General features: G+C 34.8%; 1 protein-coding gene across 1 annotated transcript in view; it reads right to left on the bottom strand.

The window, feature by feature from the left end:
* Nucleotides 1–22,846, bottom strand: part of Nup160 (nuclear pore complex protein Nup160) — a 104,784-nt gene that overhangs the window by 45,216 nt on the left and 36,722 nt on the right. Inside the window, exons 10-16 of the mRNA XM_089237125.1 lie at nucleotides 19,890–20,061; nucleotides 19,543–19,638; nucleotides 14,691–14,795; nucleotides 10,048–10,113; nucleotides 9,816–9,912; nucleotides 5,256–5,421; nucleotides 5,011–5,138 (exon numbers count right to left, since the gene is read on the bottom strand). Of these exons, the coding sequence (XP_089093251.1) occupies nucleotides 5,011–5,138; nucleotides 5,256–5,421; nucleotides 9,816–9,912; nucleotides 10,048–10,113; nucleotides 14,691–14,795; nucleotides 19,543–19,638; nucleotides 19,890–20,061 (830 nt within the window). The remainder of the gene's footprint in view (nucleotides 1–5,010; nucleotides 5,139–5,255; nucleotides 5,422–9,815; nucleotides 9,913–10,047; nucleotides 10,114–14,690; nucleotides 14,796–19,542; nucleotides 19,639–19,889; nucleotides 20,062–22,846) is intronic.

Genomic DNA, 22,846 nt, shown 5'->3' with positions numbered 1-22,846 from the left:
TTCCGATCTAAATATTTTATGAATTAAAGTTTTTATTACGATAAAATTTTCCAATTTCACCAAAGAGTTCCACCAGTTCACAGTTCTCAATATGTAGTTGAGCATTTCAGTCCTCTCTTTTGATAACACGAAATCATCTGCTTTCCTTAGGAATCGGTTCGTCAGTTATAGACACAAAGCTACGTTATAAATGAATCAACAAAGTTCTCCTAGTGGTCGTGGTCATTCAACAGCAGTCCAGGCAAACTGTCATCTCCAAGCCCCCAATGATCAGTCGCAGAGGATCACCCAACATCCAGTCATCATTGGACGCTCTTGATCACCACGACCTGACATTGTGTCAACTTTGAAATCAGCAACAACCACCATAAGCAAATATTTATTTTTACATTAAAATAAATTATTAAATTATTAAATTAAAATTATTAAATTATTAAATTAAAATTATTAAATTATTAAATTAAAATTATTAAATTATTAAATTAAAATTATTAAATTATTAAATTAAAATTATTAAATTATTAAATTATTTATACATTAAGGAACTGGTATTTTTCACGGCATAATCGGATTACCTGTACCTCACGTCTCAGGATACAAAAAATATGTCTCACACAGAATATCAGCAAAATTTATATATTTCAAATTGAAACAATCAGCACTCCAAAATGACGACAAAACAACTGAGAAGAGTCGGTTGCAATCGCCAATCGCATGATAATCGAATGACTGGCCGACACCTTACCATGGATTGGAGTTGGTGACTTTATGGATATGGAATGGCTCCTTGAGTGTTGCTCATCAATGTGCCTCTGAAACTGACTCTTCTGGGTGAAAATGAACTGACAGACGTGACATTTGAATGAGTTTCTGGCGTTGAGCGGAGGATTTGCTGCAAACCTTTGTTTTTGTCCACTGACAGGTGTTGAGTGTTCAAGCTTATGGTTCACCGGATGCTGCTTGTCTGAGACCATCTTGTTGCAGATGTTGCATTCGAAGAATACTTTCTCGTGCTCATTCCACTCGAAGGAAGTCGACAGTGTTCCTGGTCTTCTTGGTGAAGTACTTCGTCAGGTTTCCGAGACTTCCTTCAATCTGTGTCTCTTCACGTAGTCAACAAAGGTGACTGTCATTGGCAAGAGGGAGTGATACTCATCGATACACTCGAAGTTTGACATGAGCTCTTTTGACAGCTGCTCGTCACTTTTCCTCCTTACAGCATCTGTAACATGACAACCTGGGATCTCTTACAAATCTTAATTCTTCAACTTCTTAATCTTTATTTAGACCCCAGGGTTCGCGTTGCACATCGGCACATCTCTCTTTATCTGTGACCTGGTCAAAGAAGTTCATCAGCAAGCTGCACACGACCTCTTCAAACTTCCTGTCCTTCGCAAGATTCGGTGCAAACGAAGAGTTCTGGAGTAAATCCATGTTCGACTGAAGTTTAGGGCTGGACCCTTGTTTCTTCGCATCGTCTTTGCCGGACATAGCCGCCCTTTCCATCATGACCTAAGCCTCTTTGTGTCCCCTTGCACTATGGTTTCAGATGTCCACGAGTCCCGCCAAGACAGACTTGCAACCCTTCTTGGTTTTTGCTGGAGACATTCGGTATGGAGACACAGCTGTTGGTGAACTGTTACTGGTGTTGATATGATACAAATACAACGTCACAACAGGCAAAATGCCGAACAAGGTGACTGAGAAAAAAATGCCCATAACAAATACGGATGTCATATATTTCAAAAATACAGCAACCCAAATAAAAACACAATCACAAAATTATAAACAATATATACACATGATAAAATACTATACAATGCCCATAATGTATTTATGGTTGTCTTATTCTAAGTATAGATAGCTTCTCGATTTACCTCAACATGTTTATCTTATTTCTTTTTAAACGTGTCAATTGTGTTACAATTTACTACCTCCGGGGGTAAGCTATTCCATTTATTAACAACCCTATTAGAGAAAAATTCACTGCGACACCATAACCTTGCATTGTTCCTCACCAATTGATACTGGTGTCCTCTTGTAAAAGCAGTCAATTGGCGGTGTACTAAAAGTTCATGGTCCATCCTATCCATCCCATTGAAAATTTTGAACATTTCTATCATATCTCCTCGACACCTGCGTTCATCCAACGTAAACATATTCAAAAAATGAAGTCCCTCTTCATAACTCAAGCCCTGTGTGCCAATAAGGACACACGTAGCTCTTCGCTGCACCCCTTCAACCAAGTCTATGTCCCTCCGTAGGTATGGTCTCCAAAACCTTACAGCATGCTCCAGTCCAGGACGAACTAAGCCTCGAAAAAGCGGAAGAATGACTTTAGGAGAACGCGAAGAGACCTTTTTGAAAATGAGACCAAGCATTCAATTCGAATGCCTTCTGGAAATCAAGGTAAACAACATCTACATTTTTGCTCTTACCCGAAGCCTTAGTCACGTGATCATAGAAGCAAAGAAGGTTAGTTACACATGACTTCCCCTTCCTGAACCCATGCTGATTATCTGACAATATCTATCCGCTTTACAAAGTGCCTTTTGATAATAATTCACAAAATTTTCGAGAGCAAGCTTGTCAAACTCACTGGACGATAATTGGACACAGCTTCTCTACTACCCTTCTTAAATATCGGAACAACATTAGAAAGTTTCCAATCCCTTGGGATGATACCCTCAGCAACACTGCTCCTATATATCTGTGCGACTGGCCCCAACAATTCATTAGCACATTTCCTGAGGACCCTGGGATAGATATCATCTGGTCCTGCTGCCTTGCTTGCACCTAATTTTTTAGAAGATTCAGGAGCTCCACGTCTTCCACTTGAATATTGTTAAGGATTTTATTACCCCATGCAACACCCGTATATTGAATATCATTATCTCCATTAAAAACTGACGCGAAAAATATCAAAGATTTTTGATATTTTTTCTCTTGTTCATTTTTCATCCCCACTCCTGTAGCTTTTGCTTGTCTTCTATGTCTTTTATGCCAATGGCACAAACTCCACCTGCTTCTGAAACCGCACCATACACGTCTTTGAAGTACTAAAGTTATTTCATTTACGTTTCAATCAACAAAAATTTGGTTATGGAAAAACTGCTTTTAGATGCCATAGGCACTGAAACCTGGGAGGATGAGTGTTTGTAAATAAATCATAACCCCAATAAATTTTATGAGAGGGCTGAGCTCCCAAGTAATTAATAAATATACTGGCTGATTGATAATATACTGTGCATGCCTCCCCCCCTCCTGCGTATAGGCCTTAGTCCTATATATTTGTACATAGGACAACTACTTTACCCCACACCAACTCCGGTCATATATCGCAGTACTGCAATTTCCAACCAGTGAAGTTAGGTGGGTAATGAAGGCTCTATCGATCTGACTACCCCATTAGCTTCACATCATCTCATATAAATTTATCAAAGTTAACAAGACTATTGGTAAGTATACATAATAGCCAGTTATAATGTATAATATAACTGATTTAGCACATTTACCGTAGCATATATATCTTGTACTTCTATTCTGAAAGTAACACACATGCTAATCAATTTTTATACAAATATATAGTCAAACGTTTATTCTTTTGTACATTTTTATCCCACCTGTTTTTAGTGTTTTCAGATGATCTTTGAAAAAGACTTGCCTAAAACAGAGTTAATGTGAAACTTAGATAGCAAAGAAATTATTTTTCTGTAACTGAATTTTATGTTGTAAATTTTTTTTTTTTAAATCATATACTTTGAGGGAACCAAACGCTGATTTAGATTATAAAGCTATATTTCACATTATACTGTTTCCACTTACTGGGTCAGACAATATATTCTGAGAACTTGGAGTGGATTGATGAAATCCTTGTTATTTTACAAGAAAAAATTTGCTTTGACTATAAAGATGCAAGTATTTTCCAAGAATCAATCTTACAAGCAAAAATAGCTATAATAATTCATGAAAATAATAATTACAACTTACCATCATTAACATGGATCAGAGCAGTTATTCCATGCTCTATTAAAATTCTTTCACTTTGAACAAGAACAAATGTGTCCTGATTAAAGCAATATTTCACATAATGTGGTTTTTCATTAATAAAATTTGACTGAAACATAAATACAGTGCACTGCGCTTAATGTGATCACATCAGAACTCATGCTTCTGATAACAATAACCGAATGATAATTTTATCCAAAAAAAATCCTTGTTATTAGTATAATGACCACATGTCCTATTTGGTGGAATGGATCATATGGAAACGGGACAACTCTGTTTTTCTTTCCAACATAACTGATTTCAAAAGAGCATTTTCTTTCAATTGTTCTAAAACCAGATTTCCCCCCCCCCACTTAAAACTAAAATTGTTTTCAAATTCAGAAATTGTGAGGAGTTAGAAAGGAACTGTCTAGTGTGCATTACAAATTGCAATACTTTTTGTAATGTAAGGTATGTTACATACATTCCCTAGTGAAATTCTTCCATCCGAGGAATTGGAATTTGGTCAGTTGAAAAAAGCTGACCATGAACTGAATAAATACACTTTTTTAACATTACACATTGCCTTTACTATAGGGAAGAAATTGTAAAAGCGCTACACATAAATGCATCGTAGCAGCTATTATGGCCCGATTAAGACATTGGGAACTTGAGTATGGAAATTTTTGTCAATAAGGAAGCCTTCTTATCTCCTACGTATCATGCAGATTTATAGCAATAACTTGAGGGGGAGGGGGGAATGAGTCTGGCTCAAACTTAGCTTCAAAATATGCAACAAAAAAAAAATTTTGACAAAAAAATTGATTACATAAGCCAAAGTCTTGAAAACAAACCGTAAATTTTTTCTCATGTTATGATATTGGTACATTCAATGCTTTGCAAAAGTGATAACATACCCAAATGAATTTTACCCATATCTGTGATTTTAATCAGCAACATCTACCGTATAACTATAATGAAGATTTTAATTGTATTTTAAATAGTGGCCAAATGATTATTTACCAGGAACATTTGAGGCATCTTTCGGAGTCAAATCAAGGAACTGTATTAACAGTCTTAAAGCTGGAAGAATATTTGCAGTAGTTTTCAAACAACTTTGAATTTCTGATACTAAAGAATCATCATCCTCCCTACATCAAATAATGCATGCATAAAAAAGGGGTTGATTAACCAATGACATCATCATAAAAAGAAAACAATTAAATCTCTTAAAAAAAACTTTTTATTGACATGAATTTGAAAAATACCCAGAAGAAACTTGCAGTTCTTTCACCATGTCTTGAGCAATATCAACAGCTGATACATGTTCCTGTAAACCTTGTTCAAAGAGAGCAGTCATTTGCTTAGTCAAATGATTCTTTATCATTCTCAGACAATCAGATATCACTAGAAGGTTTGAACACAAAAGAGAATCTGAAAGGAAATAATTTTTTTTTTAAATTTCAAAATCAGGTTGCATAGATAATGTGGTAATATATGCATGCAATAGGAATCTTTGTTACTCTACCCTCATTTAACTAGAACTTACTGTTAACAGACATAAATTTCCTTGGAAATATTTTTTTTTTTTTTTTTCTTTATTGACGAGGAAATTATTATACCTTGAAAATGAAGGTTTAATGAAAATAAGGCAAAAAGGCAGTGTAAGTGCAAATAATCCCTCAAAATACTTTTGAGGAATTGCTTGATTAGACAAGCAAGGACATGGCTATTCAACAGGAAAAATATTGTTCAAAATTTATTATATAGCTACTTGGCTACAATTATTTCAGATAATACTCAAACTAATGTATATTCAATTTTCCAAAAATCTCAATTTACAATGCAGGCTCATCTTACCAAAATCAGATAATTGAAGTTATACTGTACACAGTCTGACCTATAAGTTATATTGAAGTCATAGGGAGCTGCAAAAATATTTTTTATATGTAAACTTCGTCCACACCAGCTTAAAAAAAATATTGCAATTTAGTTGAAGCCAAACTTAATTTGCAGGCACTGTGCAATTTCAAGGGTTAAAGATAGAATACCCCCATATATCTTATCCATAGGTAAGGCAGAATAATTTTAGCAAAACTTTCTGCAGATAGAAAAAAATTTAACATTTTAATGTTCTGATAAAGTGGAACTTGATTTATAAGGGTCATTCCCAAAAAAGTGTACAAACTGTTTCCGAGACTATGTAATTTTTTTTTACAAAATTTCAGAGCACTCTGGTGGTAATTTTAATTTTTTCTAGTTCATTTAATTCTCTGTCTTGCAGCGTTTATTAATTTGTTTCAGATGGTATCTAATTTTTTTTTTTAAATCATTGTTTGTAGCAAAACATCAAAATCTGGCTGTCCCAGCTTAAAAAAAGTGTTAAAGAGACGTGATGCAAACCTGGAATTTTTTTCAAAAAACCTGGAATCACATTTTATATATATATGCGATAGATGAATAAAACTGACAATAAAATTTCGAAAAAAAAAATTTTTTTATTATCAAAAACGATTTTTTTTTTTGTTCATGTCCCGAAGTTTTTCCCATTTTAAAATGTCCGCTCTGTTACGGTCATTTGGAAAATATATTTTTATACCAGATTAAATCTGATAACACTTTTGAGCTCATTGGAAGGTTTACTTTAAATGCTTGATCAACAATTTTGGATTTGACTTTTGCAAAATGACTTAATATTCATTTTATGTCTTTAGTACCAGATTTTTCTGTCAGATGCCCACTCTGTTACGTAATTATCTTAAATAATTAAGTTTTTTTTTTTTTAAATCTATATCAGCATCTAGTGATAGCACATGGAGATATGCTTCAAAATATAATAAAAGTTTTCACAAATAATTTAAATTTACAATAGAAAAAAAATAATTTAGGCTGATTTGTCCACTCTGTTACGTCTTCCGAAAACTCAACCAATGCAACAGAATGGAAACTATGATTAAAATAAAGTTTTCTTAGTTAAGAGGTTTTGAAGTTTTAAGTTAAATTTAATAAGTTATCTCTATTCAATTTAAACCCTTTACCACATTCTCCCCATCTCATATTTTTTCAGTTAAATACGAAAATTAAATAGTACAGATCGGCAAAATCACTGCCAGGCACAGATCCAGGGAGATTTGGCATAAAGGGGCATTTTCGAATGAATAAAGGTTAGTTATATTACAATATGGCAATACATTCTGTATTTTAAGGGACAACAATTATTTCCCTATATCATTTTTGTTTTCTGGTTCTATTCCCCCAAGTCTCACTGGATATACTCGATCACTAATGTGAGAGACATAAATGTGAGATTTATACCAACATCCAATTACCATTCAATTTCAACAAAAAATTTTGAAGTAAAAGAAAGTTGGAAATAGGGAAACATGCTTATGTTGGCAGCACGGTAATTTGAAATATAAATTGATTGCACTATATAAACTGAGATTAATCCAAACAACATCTCCTGAAACCATAGTTGATGATATCACGTGTAGCAGAGAGTTTAAATCCTGTATGTATGTATGGCAAATTTTTGAATTGTCATGACAAGATGGTATGTATAAATGAAATTTCTAAATCGCTGGATGAGAATAGCACTGTACAGAGTGAAGAATGGCATAGCAAACAAAAAAATGGAAAAGAATGGTAAAATGATGGGCATTACAAAAAAAAACAAAAGAGCAGAGATTATAGAACCTAACAGACTTAATCAATGTTTTACAAAAAGAAATGAAATTGTTCAAGAAACACATTTTCAACATCCAACACCAATATAGAACTTACCAAATGTGCATTAGAAACATACAAAAACATGAAGCTGTTCTTCATGTGTATTTCAGTGAAAATTATAATTGCAAACTATATGAAGAAGTGCAAAGCTATCATTTTGGTGGGTCAAGAAATCAAGTATGTCTTCATACCTGCGTGCTGTATGTTGCAGAATGTGAGAAGCCAATTTTGTTCTGCTCAGTGTCACAGAATTCGGAGCATGGATCCTCATCGATTCGGGCTTGTTTGGAACAGATTTTGAAAGTAATGAAAGAAGAATATGAAATAAATAAGGTTCATTTTTTTTCTGATGGATCTTGTACTCAGTACAAACAAAGGAAATATTTTTACTTATTAGACAAATATGTCGCAAAATATTTCAAGTGGTGTATTTGGGATTTTTTTTGAAGTAAACCATGGCAAAGGAGGAGTTGATGATGTTGGTGCTGTATTGAAAAGGACAGATGATAGATTGGTTGCATGTGGGAATGACATATCAGATGCTACTCAGTTTTTCACAATTCCCAAAGATGCCACCAATGTAAAATTATATGAAATCAAAAATGAAGAAATAAAAGGTATAAAAAAAATTATCCCAAATGATATACATGTGCTGAAAGGCACTATCAAATAGTAGCAACTGGCAATGGATTGCTGCAATACAGAGATGTTTCTTGCTTTTGTGAAAGAAATGTTAATCTCTCTGGATGCTACGAAAAGAAAACTTACTCTTGCTAAAGAAGTATAAAACTGAAAGTTCCACAACCGATTCCAGAGTTTGAATCTCTGGAAAATGGCATTCAAGAAAATAGTGAAAACTATGCTATCGATTCCAAAGGAAATAGCAATGAAAAAATGTCAACTGGTCTAATTAAAGCAAATGTTCATATGCTCGTGAAATTTTGATTTTGTTGTATATATAAATCTACATACAGATACGTTGTTGTAGCCCAAAATGACATTGAAGATGATGGTGGAGGTCAAAGTTATGTGCCTCAAAACTATGAATGATGCTAGAAAGCTGTTCAGAGCTGATGACAAAGATCTCTTACATCCACTTTGACCAGATTTTAAAAATTTTGCTAGAGCCAAAATTCAAACCACAAGGGGGGGGGGGGGGTGTTTTTTGAATTTCCTCATAGCGTGGATGTTTTTCAGATGTCATAGAGGAGTGTCTGGGATACCTTTCATATTGTCTATATAATTGTTGAAAAATAAAAGTGTATTTAGAACAATTGTGATTGCTTACTCTAAGTTAAACATTTCTGTCCCCTCTGTTAAGGGAAGCATTTTCGAAGATCACAGGCAAAAAAATTAAAAAGCACTTCAAACTAAGATGTTAGTTATAAGTTATTCAACCCCCATTGCCTGGCAGAAATAAAAGAATTTAATTTTAAGTAGTTGAAAAAATGTAAAAAATAAACTTTTGTATGTGCTATTTCGAAAAAATCATGAAAAACGATCAAAACGACAGAAAAAAAGTTGAAATTTTTTTTAAACTACTTTTTTTTCAGCCCCAAATAAGCTGATTTCATTATTTTATGGGGTGAAAACAGCAGAAATAAAAATATTTATTTTTTTACAGCGATATTTGTTTTCGTAACAGAGTGGACAAAATCCATCATTTTCAGTCATAAAACCCAAAAAATAAAATATTATTACAAAATAAAAGTGAAAAATATTTATGAAATATTAAACTTCAAGTCACTGGCTATAATTTGAGATTAATTTTATTTCAAAAATTCAACTTTGAATTTTTCATCTGAAAAATGTGGAATGTACACTTTTTTTTGGGAATGACCCATAAGCTTTCTTGTATTGACAAAGTTCAAGCTTCCTGATAAATGAAGCAAAGAGATTGCACATGAAATTATGCTAATATGAAACATAATTTCAAACTTTACGGTAAATAAGGATTAAGTTACAACACAAAACAATAAATTCAGATTCAAAATTACATTATTTTTCTTTCAAACATAGTTATGTAAAAATACATATAAATGAAAATTATTAAATTTACCTTTTATATCAAAAAAAAAGTTAAAATCATGAAAACATACCATCACCAGCAATGAGATTCATGCCAGATGGTGGGATGCTATTGCAGGATAATAGTTGTTCTAATGGTTCATAAGGACGCAGGATAGAATATGTATCCTGAAAAAAAAATCCTTGCATAACACATTCTGTGGTAAAGAACACCAGAACATACACAAAGAATAATAAGAGAAATTATGTTTTTACAAAGTATAAAACAGAATAATGAAAAAAAAGCATGAATATAACACTTACTTTTTTTATTACGATGACACAACCACTTTCTGAATCATATGTTATGCCTAATGGTATTTCTCCCATCTTAAAAAGTTTCCAAGAAAACAAACAATTAATAAAAACAAATATCAAGTTTCACAAAGAAAAAAATTATTGATGATAAATTACTGATGTTGAGATGTCTCTTATTAGTTCATTAGTTCAAAAATTTGTCAAGTTACTTCTAAGCAAAAACTAAGAGAAAAAAATATTTGAAACTACAACTTTACTCTGGTACTTAGATTTCAGAATTGAAGGATTTGATGGATAAAAGTTTTAAAAACCATCCCATCTAAATCTTGCCTATGATTTTGGCAAATATCTGTTGAACAAGAATGAAAAAAAATTGTTTAATAGATTTTTTTTCCAAATACATAATTTACAATCAGTGCAAACTTTCACTTCGTCAAGTATAAAATAGTGGGAGATTCTCAGGAAATGCATTAAAAGGCAGTTAAATGAAAATTTACTTTTTCAAAACATTGAAACATGACACAGAACCAATTATGATGAAAGTCCTAAGGTTTAAAATAGGGGTCTTCACCCATGGCCCACCAAAACGATTTGATCGAATGACGCAATATCATTCAAAAATAGGATAAAACAAAGATTTCTGGGAAGAAAAAAGGCACCCAGCTTCAAATACAAATCCAACGCCACAACAGGCAAAATGCCCAAAGAGGTGGCTGATAAAACTTATAACAAGGACAGGCTGATCAGTGTGCAGTATTTAGTTTCTTAATAAGACCTTAAACAAAAAAAAAACCACACCATACACTTTACCATAAATAACTTTGAGTACATCTCATCCTTCTTAAGTGGAAGAAAGCAGAAATGAACAGAATTTCCATAGTATTGTATTTCTTGGGTGCATGGTTGGGAAAAACGTAGATGGATGTATCTTGATTGGTTGGAAGGATTTGTAAAATATTGGTAGAGTTAATTTACTTGTGTTTTTGGTCTTTGAAGTCTTCGATCAGAAGCCTTTCAATCTTAAAATGAGTGCATGATGGTGAACCATGATAGCAAAAAAATTATGATGAGAAGATGAAGAAAAAGTGAGATTTTTTCAAGAAAATGGTCAGTCCTTTATTTTTTCATCGAACACAAGGCTAAAACAGTTTGTCTCATTTGCAATCACGGTATCTACCAAATACCAAAAGCAAAATTCTGTGACTTTTCTGGGACCATTTGGTGACCTTTTCTCATTCGACAAAATGAACCATGCTGCTGGACTGTTTTCTTATATCAGTGGTTTCAAATTGTGAGTAGCGACCACCTAGAGGGGTTTGGGTTAATAAAATAGGGAGTGTCTTAATGAAAGGGGGGAAAGCGAGTGAATTTACAAACATTAGTTTGCCTGGTATGACGGTAGCAAGACCCATGGAGGATCTGTCAGCAGATGTATTCACGACCTTCAAATCCAAATGTGAGGAATTTTTGTTTTACTCAGCTATGTATGAATCTACGGATGCAACAGATACTGCACAAGCAGACGTTTTCATTTGTGGTATTCACAAAAACTTCAAAATTGTTGACGAATTAGCTAGTGTCGTTGCACTTACAGATACCACACAAAGTTTGACTTATATTCAAGTTTGGCAGAAATATTTGCCAAATGTGAGTTTGACTTAGGCAACACTCGTATGCAAAATTAAGAGAATTTGCACATTGTGTGTGTGTCTATTTTCCCAAAAAGTACTGAACCAAAGGTGCAAATAATGCCACCAAAGAAGCATTGCAAATATTCAGTGTCGAATGTATAAGTGTACACATGCATGTGGGAGGAGCTCTGGCCACGGAGGGGATGATAAGGGCATGAGGCGTTTTCCACGATTTGTGTGCTCATATTCCTTGGCAGCATTCACTGTGTTTCTTGCAAGAGTTTGGTAAATTTTATAAGCTATCAGGTAAAATGAGTAGCCACAAATGTATGGATGATGGAATGAGATGGAGAATTGTCGGTAGATTGGAGGCAGAGCAATCTCAAGTGCAGGTGGCTACAGAGCTCAATGTTACGCCCAGTGTCATCTGCAATTTGTGGAAACAGTTTCAGGATACTGGAAGACATGGATAAGGTCATCAAAGAGCCACGCCGACCAATGAGGATTGTTATTTGGCACTTTCAGCATGATGCCACAGGACTGCTACAGAATCACAGCTCTCACATGAGCTACATACTGCCACTGGAACTCAAGTTTCACAGTTTATTGATACCTGAAGGCTTCATGAGAGGGCTTTATGCCAGAAGACCAGCGCTGTTTGTATCCCGCTAACTGCAGCATACAAGAGAGTGCGTTTAGCATGGTGCAGACAACATCAGCCTCTGACCAAACTTCAGTGGAGCACCGTGCTCTTCACAGATGAATCGAGATTCAGCCTGGACACTGATTCTCGACATACACTCATCTGGAGAGAGCCTGGTACCCGATACCATCCCTCTTACATCAGGGAAATGAACCACTATGGTGGTGGTGTCATGGTCTGGGCAGGCATCATGTTGGATGGCCACACGCCCATTCATGTGTTTGGCAGAGGGTCTGTGACAAGTAGGTATAGAGAGGAGATCTTAGAGCCCTATGTTCAACTTTTCAGGGCCACAGTTGGCCCTCGGTTTCTGTTCATGGACGACAACACTCATCCACATCGGGGCTCATCTGGTCAACGATTATCTGGAAAGTGAGAATATTAAAGTATGGATTGGCCAGCCAGATCTCCTGACCTAAATCCTATAGAACATGCCTGGGACGCTCTTGAGAGAGAAATTGCATCTCGCCATCCTCCTCTGAGACCCATCCCGGAACTGAAAACTGTGTTGCTGCAGGAGTGGGACCGATTGCCACAGGGACTCCTCAACTACCTCGCGTCCAGTATGGCATGCAGATAGTGCTCCCTCTATATATGACCGTTCAGAAGATGGGTAATCACATTGATAAAGTCAGATGCCGAAAAATGTGGAAATATGAAGATGGTGGCTTTTCACTGCATCATACATCAGGAAAACTTGCGAGAAAGTTTTTCTCCAACTTTGAGCATGTAATGTCTGTTGTAGTGAAAGCGGTTAACTTCATTCGATTTAAAGCACTTGACCATAGACAGTTTCAAAAATTCTTAAAGGATTTGGAAGCTGAGTATGGAGACATTATTATGCAGAAGTATGCTGGTTGAGCCAGAGAAAGATGCTTCAGCTCCTGTTTTCCTTGAAGGAGGAAGTTGATGAATTCATGAAATACAAAGGAAAACTTATTGGGGAGTTTCAAGATAAAAAGTGAGTTAGAGATTTTGCATTTCTTGTCGATATCAGTGGTCATCTGAATGATCTAAACTATCATTTACTGGGAAAAGATCTACTTGTCTATAATCTTTATGACAACATGAAAGCGTTCGAAACTAAATTAGTCCTTTGGGAACGTCAATTGCAAAACAAAAACTGCATACATTTTCCTAAATTATTGGTAAATACATCTACAACTTAGAAACTGGATGATTATGTACAGTGCATTTCAAATCTTAGAATGGAATTCAGAAGCAGATTTTCAGACTTCTGCGAAAACAAAATTTCAATGAAAATGGTTTCCTCACCATTCTCGGTCGATATCGAAAGTGTTCCACCAGAGCTACAATTAGAATTTGCAGATTTGCATTGTGACTCTGCAATTAAATGCAAGTGCACGTTTTTTTAAAATTCCTATGGCGTTAATGAATGGCCCGCAGAATGCTACAAATATTTTATGTGGCTCTCGAGCGTAAAACATTGAAGACCTCTAGTTTGAAATTATTCCCTAAACCTATTTAACATCCTCAGATGAGAATTAAAATGCAAACATAACGTAAAATTATAATAAAAGATAATACCAAGGAAAATATATGTCTTCAAATAAGGCTTGTGTACATTGGGGGGTTAAGAATCAAATTAAATGGAAAAACATCACAAAAGAACTTAGTAAAGATACAGTCGAATCCCAATTCAACAAACTCTGATTCACTGAATTCTTCAATTTAACAATTTTTGTTCTGAAATTCTTGCAAAAACATAGGTCAAACCCCTATTTAAGAAATAAAAAAACCTTGATGTGCAAAAAAAATTTCCAAAGGTTTGACTTCACAGAAACTGACATTCAAACCTTCTTCAGAGACAGGCAAAATTTTGAGTAGCGAATCATTGTGCTGTCTGCATGTTTAAATTTCAGTAAAAAAAATGAAGCTACTTCAAGTTTACGCTCTGTCTTGACAAGTAAAGAATGGCTAATCATCTGAAGAGGAAACATTTTTCAATTAGGGAAAAAATTATGATTTCAACAGAATTTGATAAAAATGGTGGGCATACCAAACAAAATATCCAGCAATTTTTTCATGCATCCTGACTTTTTGCTCAAGTAATATATATATATACATACATATTTATCAAATGGTGTCAGAAGTAAGTTGTAACAGTAACCCTCAAAGTAAGCTTTCTTTCAAAGTAGCTTTCAAAATTTGCCGTTTGAATAGGTTTATGCTCCTGTTCAATTTTAATGATTTTCCTTGATTCAACAAATAAAACTGTTCTCTTACAATTCCTTAAATTAGGGTTCATCTGAAATAAAGACAATATGAAAAAAAAGACAACAAAGGACTATTACTTGTTGGTACTGAACACAATATGTCAATAAATTTTGCAAGTAATCTACTTGCAGTGCAGTGAATTCTTCTTCTGTCATATTGGTATCTTGAGAAAAGTTACACATCTGAAAAAGATGATTTCAAAAAAGATTTCATCAAATAAATTCCAATAAATAAAATCAAATTAATGTCTTGTACAATTGTATATCGTTCATAAGGAATTTTCTTATTGCAAGCCAAAAAAACATTTGACCATCAATGCTTATCTCCTCAAGATCATGGATTAATCTCAAATATTGATAGACCACTTTCTAGACCACTTCCAAAAGAACAGAGCAAAATGTGTAAATTACAAGGTCTGATATAAATAAGTCAAGGTAGACCAGATGGTTTTACTGCATTGTCCATCCCTTTTAAAAGGATTTGTTAAAATTTTTACACTCAATGTAATCGTTTTTGATAAACAAAGCACTTTCATTTCTAGCTCTTTGCCAAGCATTGTAAACATTGTTTATGCTTTTGCATGACCTAAAAATACAGAAGACACTCTAATGTTATTGGGTATCATCAGAATCACAAAACCTAGAATAGGCCTATGTACCCAACTGCTTTTTTATGCAAACTGTAGTTTCACCTATACACAAACTGTGCACCATAATTTTGAATCATGAATGTTAGTTACTGTCCAAGACCATGAAGTAGTAAATACAAAATTATTTATTCCATCCACACAGAAATTTTTAATTACTCTAGTTGCTAAACCCTCAAACTAAGCAAATGAAAAATTAATAAACCACCAAATGGTCCACATACACCCCCTCCCCCAAATTTCTGCTTTGCAGAATCATTAATTGTAATCTACTACATTTGCATTATTTGGCATTATATATCAATGATTACTTCCTCAATTAAAATCAATTATATGAATTTTTTGATAGGTTATGGCAAAAAGTAGGACAAAACCAGGATATTTTACCAAAAAGAAGGAAAGGTAGGACAAGTGGGAGCCATGAATAATTATATAATAGATTATATTAGAATATATTGTACTGTAATATTATGGAAATTGATTAATCAAAAGGGCCGGAACTAAAGGGGGGGGATCAGGCGGGTCTGGTGGCCAAGGCACCAGACCGGGGGGGGGGCGCAAATTTCACCTTTTTAAATTCTCCTTCAACATTACCCTTGCTGGCCAAGCATCTAGTTCAGCCCTGTTAATTGTTATACAGCACTGTTAATCGATACACAGCGCTATTTAAACATCCTAAAATTTAGGCTTGCAGAGCTGAGAAAGCACGACAGAAGCAACTTGCCAATAAAAACTGATATGGACCAAGACGGTGTATCAGCAACCTCTCCCCCCCCCCCCCCACAACCGAATAGCTATTTATTCTCACTCACGATCGACAGACCATACATATTCAACCCATGATACACGAGCCAGATGTGACCTCTTTGGAGTCATGTGGTGTGGCCCGCAATCTCAAACCTAATTTTGTGAGAATGAACTAAGAGGCATCAGTGACCTACAGCCCATTTACAGATCACTTGATTGACCTGGAATGCTGTTCCAGATCATTTACATGATCCATGGCACAACTATGGATCTTGAACTTCAGTGGCTCTTTCTCCCTCTCCACTGCCTGTAATGCACCTGTGTATGTGGGCATTACAAAGGTGCTGAACTGGGAGGATTGTTTTTAATCACGCTCCGAATCTTGTCTTTTAGAATTGGAGTTTTAGGTATGTTCGGTTAGAGATTTGTTTGAGCTTTTTAGTTGTCCTTGTGCACCTTAAAGTCTAGTATGTTTCAGTGAAGACAGCATGAGAATTAAACTATTATTTGTGAAGATATGGTTATGCATGCTAGTACATTTGCCATGTTGACCCTCCTGCATTAGGCTTGGCAGTGTTCCAAGAAAATCAAATACATACAATCAATATGAAATTTGACCAACTGCGACAACACATAAATTCAATTTATCACATTTTATGGCCGCTGTGGTGGTCGAGTGGTTATAGTAACGGACTCGCGATGCGAGGATCCGGGTTCGAACCCCACAGTGGTGGTTGGCTGAAGTTGGTTTTCTGTGGTTCCCAACTTCAAAGCGCAAATGCGAGCCGATATATCCGTTAAAAAGTCTCGCCACAGAGAGCAACAGTCCTACAACGATAAATCATTCAATCATAACACTTCACTCATAGTCAGAAAAACTGGTGGCAGATGGCAGCACTACACATAACAAGCATTACAGAGAAACAAAAACTTCACGTCAGGTTTCACTACACGTACACGCACATTCCCGCATGTACCGATTCGTGTGGGCAGGGTGCATGTGTGGTGTAGCAGTAGTAGGTAGGGCCTCCAAAAAATGGCTCGGGATCCATGATGTTCTTAAGTCAGCCACCTCGTTGGGCAATTTGCCTGTTGTGGTGTTGTATTTGTATTTATTTGTATAAAACGAGCCAATCCGACAATGCTGGATAATATTAATGACACCCCCAGAACACCCAACTTTTGCAGCTCTCAGTTGGTGGTAGCTCTTGATCTTCCCTACATACTTGGCACATTTCCACTTGTAAAAAACGACATTGTTAACGATCCATGAAGTCTGTGTTGCGTTTGCCTGCTCTGGGTGGCGAAACCTCAAATGAATTATCTGTGAAAAGGTCTACTTGTGCTGACTTAGACGTCCAGTTATTCTCAATTCAATGACGTTGACTTGGCTTATTTTCGAGGACATTCATCATGATCGTTGAGAGATCTTCGCCTGGTGTTGGTTGCTGGTGACTCGCCATGTACTCTGGAATTCTATTTTTTAATTGGTTTTACTAACGTGGATGGATCTGCATCGACCTCGCCCTAGTCTATGACTGGAAAGGTGATGTTCAGCAGAACATGGACCCAATCGTGAAATTCACCCACATCTACTAAAATGAATTTTCGAATTGATAACTTGAGTCTAAAATTGTTCTTAACGAAAAAATTGAAGGCTAACCTGTTAATGTAATATCACAAAATTAACTAATGTAATAAAGTAATTGATGTGAATAAACTTGTTTTCATTTCTTGCTTGTTTTCTGCTTTAATCAGATATTTCAAACCGGCATGTAACTCATGAGGGATGCTAAAACATACCCACCCTCGCGAGACTGCAGCAATTAGGCGAGGCCATACAACTTGCAGCCTAAACGACGGCAGACCTATGACTACTGAAGACTGATGCCGCCAATCGAACTGATGTGAAAGGTATACAATGTTAAAAACATGGATGACTGTGATTAGCAGATCCATTGCAATTCGAAATTTTATATTCATTATTGACAATCATTATATTTAAATTATTGACAATCATTATATTTAAATTATTGACAATCATTTGATTAACTGACGATTACTAGATTCTTCATAAGATGGATTATATGCTATCATCTTATAATCTTGATTGCCCATTGGTGTTTGTTGTTTTGATTTTAATAATCTATTATGTGATTTGACAATCATTTGATTAACTGACGATTACTAGATTCTTCATAAGATGGATTATATGCCATCATCTTATAATCTTGTTTATAATCTTGATTGCCCATTGGTGTTTGTTGTTTTGATTTTAATAATCTATTATGTGATTTCAGATTGACGATCGTTTTTATATATATTTTATTTTTTGTTGCCTTTGTCTGAGGTGACAATGTTTTGTTGTTTATAATAAAACTTTCCAGATACACCCATCCTTGGGGAATGCTTCAATATCTCTCCGAGATGGGAAGCAGGGTCTGTCTGGTCTTCAAAGGAGGTTTACCTGTAATGTTAAGTCTATGGGACGCATTTGGTTCCAACAAGATGTGACTGTTGTTCAGAAGTGGCCATTAGAGGAGGTTTTACTGTATTTGAGAAATGGCTGTGTTTGATTCAACCATTTCAAAAAGATTGATAAAACCATTAACAAATCCTTCTAGTAAAAGAGGGGGAAATCAATCTTTCCATCCAAATGGTTACTTCAATGTAATGGTAGCTTACCCAAGATATACGTGCCACAAGGAATGCTTCTTGATGTCTCTTGAATGATTAGCAAGGATTGGGAACCAGTGTGTAAAAGACAATCAAGAAGCATTTTTGTGAAAAAGACTAAGCATAAAATTAAGAAATTTCGAACGCAGATTCCAGAACAGGGAAATAATATAGCAGCTCCCTATATGTGGATTTTATGATTAAGATGCCATTAGTGGTCGATCGGGTGTTGATTAATTAGATAATTCAAAATGCTTTGTAATAACACCTGGGGCTTCAAATTAACCCTGAAGCAGAATGTTTTGCATTGTTCTGCCATGAGCCCTCGGCTGATAGGAAATGTTCTGCAATAAAAATTCCCATAATAGTGTTTTCCGCACTTTTCTCAAAATTCTTCCAAATTGTTCTTCAGTAGCACTGATTGTTCTGCAATGTATGTTGTAGATTTCGGCATGTTCTGCTCTGGGGGGGGGGGGGATTAACCAAGTTTGAATATATTATCTTTCTTAAGGTATCATGGCTGAGTAATTATCTTCTTTTTTAATTCACATTTTAGTGAACTCAAAGTTAATATGGTCAATTTCAAATTGATGTAGTACAACAATTAAATGAATAATTTGAAAAAATTTAATAACCATAAGATGGACCTTGGCTATGGCATGTAAACGTTGGACGAGTCATTTTCTTTTTCTCAGGTAAAGCAATTGAAAATTAAAAATTTCTCATCACCCACTGAGCTTTCATGTTTGGCTTTTCCCATTCTAAGAAAGAATGAAATTCTCTGACATGATGTGAAATAGTCAAGTCCTATCTCATGCTTGGAGGGCTATACACATGTAAAAAATATTTTAAATAATTACCTCATTTTCAATTAGATGTATGATTTCATCTTTGCTGTTCAGTTGAGTGTGAAAGGACACAGAAAGTTCTTCATTGGATCTGCAGCGTTTAATAATCTGAAAAATGAACAAAACTTCAAGTTCAAGCTACAGTATCATTCATTTTTAAAATGCTATTAAATAACTGAAATATAAAAACTAAAGTGATTCTCTGGAAAGCCTCAAATAATTTAATTAGGTCAATATTTTTCAATTAATGCCTTCATTTCCAATTTTACCAAAAATTGGGTGGTTTGCTCAGAAGTGTTTTTTTCCCGTGGTAGAAGTAAAAGTGTTTAAAATTAAAAAAAAAAAAAAAAAAACCTCACATTTACTGCTTTTAAAATGATTGATGAAGTAAACCGGCCTTGATGAAAAATTTCCTTTATAAACAATCCCTTTGGATCAGGGTGACCAGGTGGAACATACATAGATCCAGAAATAGGTTGCTCAAGTTCCACTGGGAACCAGCTAACGTCTTCCCCAACTTGACTAGAGCTGCTGGAAATATAGCAAAAAAGGATATGTTTAATAAACAGTTTTACCAACAAGTAAAATATCCATATATGTAATTCTTGTGTTGAAATACAATAATGATTGACTTTGGTTGGTGCATCAATGTTACTTTTCAGAATATATTAAGAAATGTTCGCTGATAGGGAATAAGGGCCTTCTCACTTGAGTAGCCTTGACTGGAAAATAGAGTTAACATGAATGAGTTTGCGACATTTCACACAAATGACCACTGTGATGCATCGCACATTTTTAAATTCATCAAAGTCATTGGTTTTTACAATAAAATATAGTTTACAATCCATGGCATTGTTTTACGTTTCACATTCCCTTTTATCATGCATAGTCATACTTTCTTGACATGACAAGGACAATTTTTCTTATTTTTAGTCATTTTTTGGTGCAGTTTGACAAAATTGGTCCTTGCACCAATAAGTCTAAAATCCAATCCAAACCAACATAAATGAGTCGAGTTGCCCATTTTCTCTTACTAAAAAAATCTCAAAGCCCAGGAAAATGATTAAAAATGACACAATATGTCTGTTGTTTGTTTACCTTGTAACCTCATAAACAGGGATAGAAAAAAAATGCAATTTTTAGCAATTCTAACAGCGATGAAGATATTATCGCTATTATATTATAAATAATTATTATCCTACACCAGTGGTTGTTTATTTTATCACCCTTGTTACTTTTATCATCCTTGTCCAATTCATGGTTTATCTGCAGCTCCCCACAATAGTTCAGTAGATCTTCTCCCATATACATAAAAGAACCACTTCAAAGCATAAAAAAGGCAAACAAATCAATACTTCTAGCTTACCGCGCTCTTAGGAGCCATGAAGCAGAGTTTTGGAAACACTATCCTACGTTGTTATTTTTGCTATAGAAGATAATTTCAATAAGAAGGAAATTATAGGTATAGACTATATTTGTTTAACAAAGGGCCATCTTAAGAACACCATGGACGCGAAGTGATTTTTCTAAGGCCTCTTACTGGCTAAAACTGTATCTACAAATTCACATGCTCACTCTCGAAAATTAAAACCAGATTTCATTTTCATGAAACCCCGGGTAAGCCCATGCATTAAGATAGCACTGTTTCTGTAAAATAATCACTTTTACTGCTAATTACTAGTTAATGAACACATAGTCATATAGAGGAAGGTTACACAACACCACTGATATCCCGACATCAATTGACTATCTTATAACTAGAGCCCGAATTATATACAAGTGCATATGCATATTTTGACCTTTTTCAGCATTAATGCATATAAACGTATAAAATCAAGGAATTTTAAGAATATGTGCATATTTGTGAAGGTTTATTGAAGCTCAAACACTTTTTCATAGTTTTTCAAATGAATATTGCTCACAATATTTTCATAACATCGGTTTTTTCCTCGCAGGTGGGATTGTTCCCCCCCCCAAATATCAACTGTTTCATTGTAACCTTATTTCTAGAGATAGCGTCAAAAATGTTCAATTCTTTTAGAAATAGCCTCGAAATTTTTTTTACTGGTATTTTGTTACTAAACACAGCCACAACTAATTAGAAATTAAAAATGCTCAAATAAAAAGTTTTAGCGTTTTAGAAGTTATTTGCATATGTGAGGATAGTTTTTGTAAATGAATATGAACTATAGAAAATATGCATTTTAAAACATATTTGCTTTTTTTGCAGTGATTTTTTAACACATATTTTCTTGTTTTTTGGTACATATTTTGGAATTTTTTATTTTTTAAATAATTTTTTGAACAAACACAAACACAAAGGCCACAACAGGCAAATTTTCTAAAGAGGCGGCTGAGAAAAGATACCCATAAAAAATATGGATGCGTGTAATAGTATATATTTCAGCATTTTTAAGTGCATATTTGCATATTTTAGAGCATATTTTGCCGCTTTTTAAGTGCATATAATCCGGGCTCTACTTACAGCACACAAACATCCTTCTTGGAGATGAAGCATGTGCTGCCATCACTTTTTCAGTTAGTGATATTCACAAAATTTATTCCTCCCTAAAGAAAAACAGTCAGTTCACCAACTGCTTTGGAGGATGTCTGAATCTTGAAGATGTTCAAACTGGCGCCGACAGCTTAACCTTCGCATATCGGTTGCCTTCATTCTTCTTCAATCCGCTTTCTGCATCTGCATGCACTGTAGTTGAAGGGGCACCTACAGAAGTAGTCACACTGTTTTCTTTAGTGCCTCCTTGTTTTGTGACAGCTGGTGATGGCATGGCTTCACCACTGTGTAACTGATCCTCATGCCAGAAGAGGGAACCCGAAAGTATTTTGGGTTGGGTCTACATGTAAGATGGTTTTCCTATGGTCTAATCAAGTCCAAACGAGATCTAAATTGCCTTCCATACATGGTCACTGCTGGAACAACACCTGAAGAAGCAAGAGGTGTTCTGCATAAGTCAAAGAGTACTCTTTCCAACTTCTCTTTGAAAGAGCCAAACTTATTCTTTGCTGACCCAGCCTTGCCAGTTCTTATTGCCTGTTCAGCCAATTCATTTGAGTTTGGATGGTAAGGGGTGAAGTTACTTATTGTAGCTTCAAGAATACTTTTGAGAATCTTTCAAAAGATTATTATATAGGGAATTTTACATCCATAAAAATAACTGGAGAATACTCACCAAGAATAATAAGAATATCAAGAATAATAAGTTATTTAAATGGTAGTCGTATTCTAGAGAATTATTCACCAGTATTATCCTCAATGAGAACATTCTCTCCAGTATATTACTCTTGAGAATTTTAC

This window comes from Pholcus phalangioides, unplaced genomic scaffold (assembly GCF_987345545.1).
Source record: "Pholcus phalangioides strain wild (caught in Gottingen) unplaced genomic scaffold, Ppha-v1.0 ptg000009l_1, whole genome shotgun sequence".
Classification (NCBI taxonomy): Eukaryota; Metazoa; Arthropoda; class Arachnida; order Araneae; family Pholcidae; genus Pholcus; species Pholcus phalangioides.
This window is presented reverse-complemented; position numbering and strand designations above follow the sequence as displayed.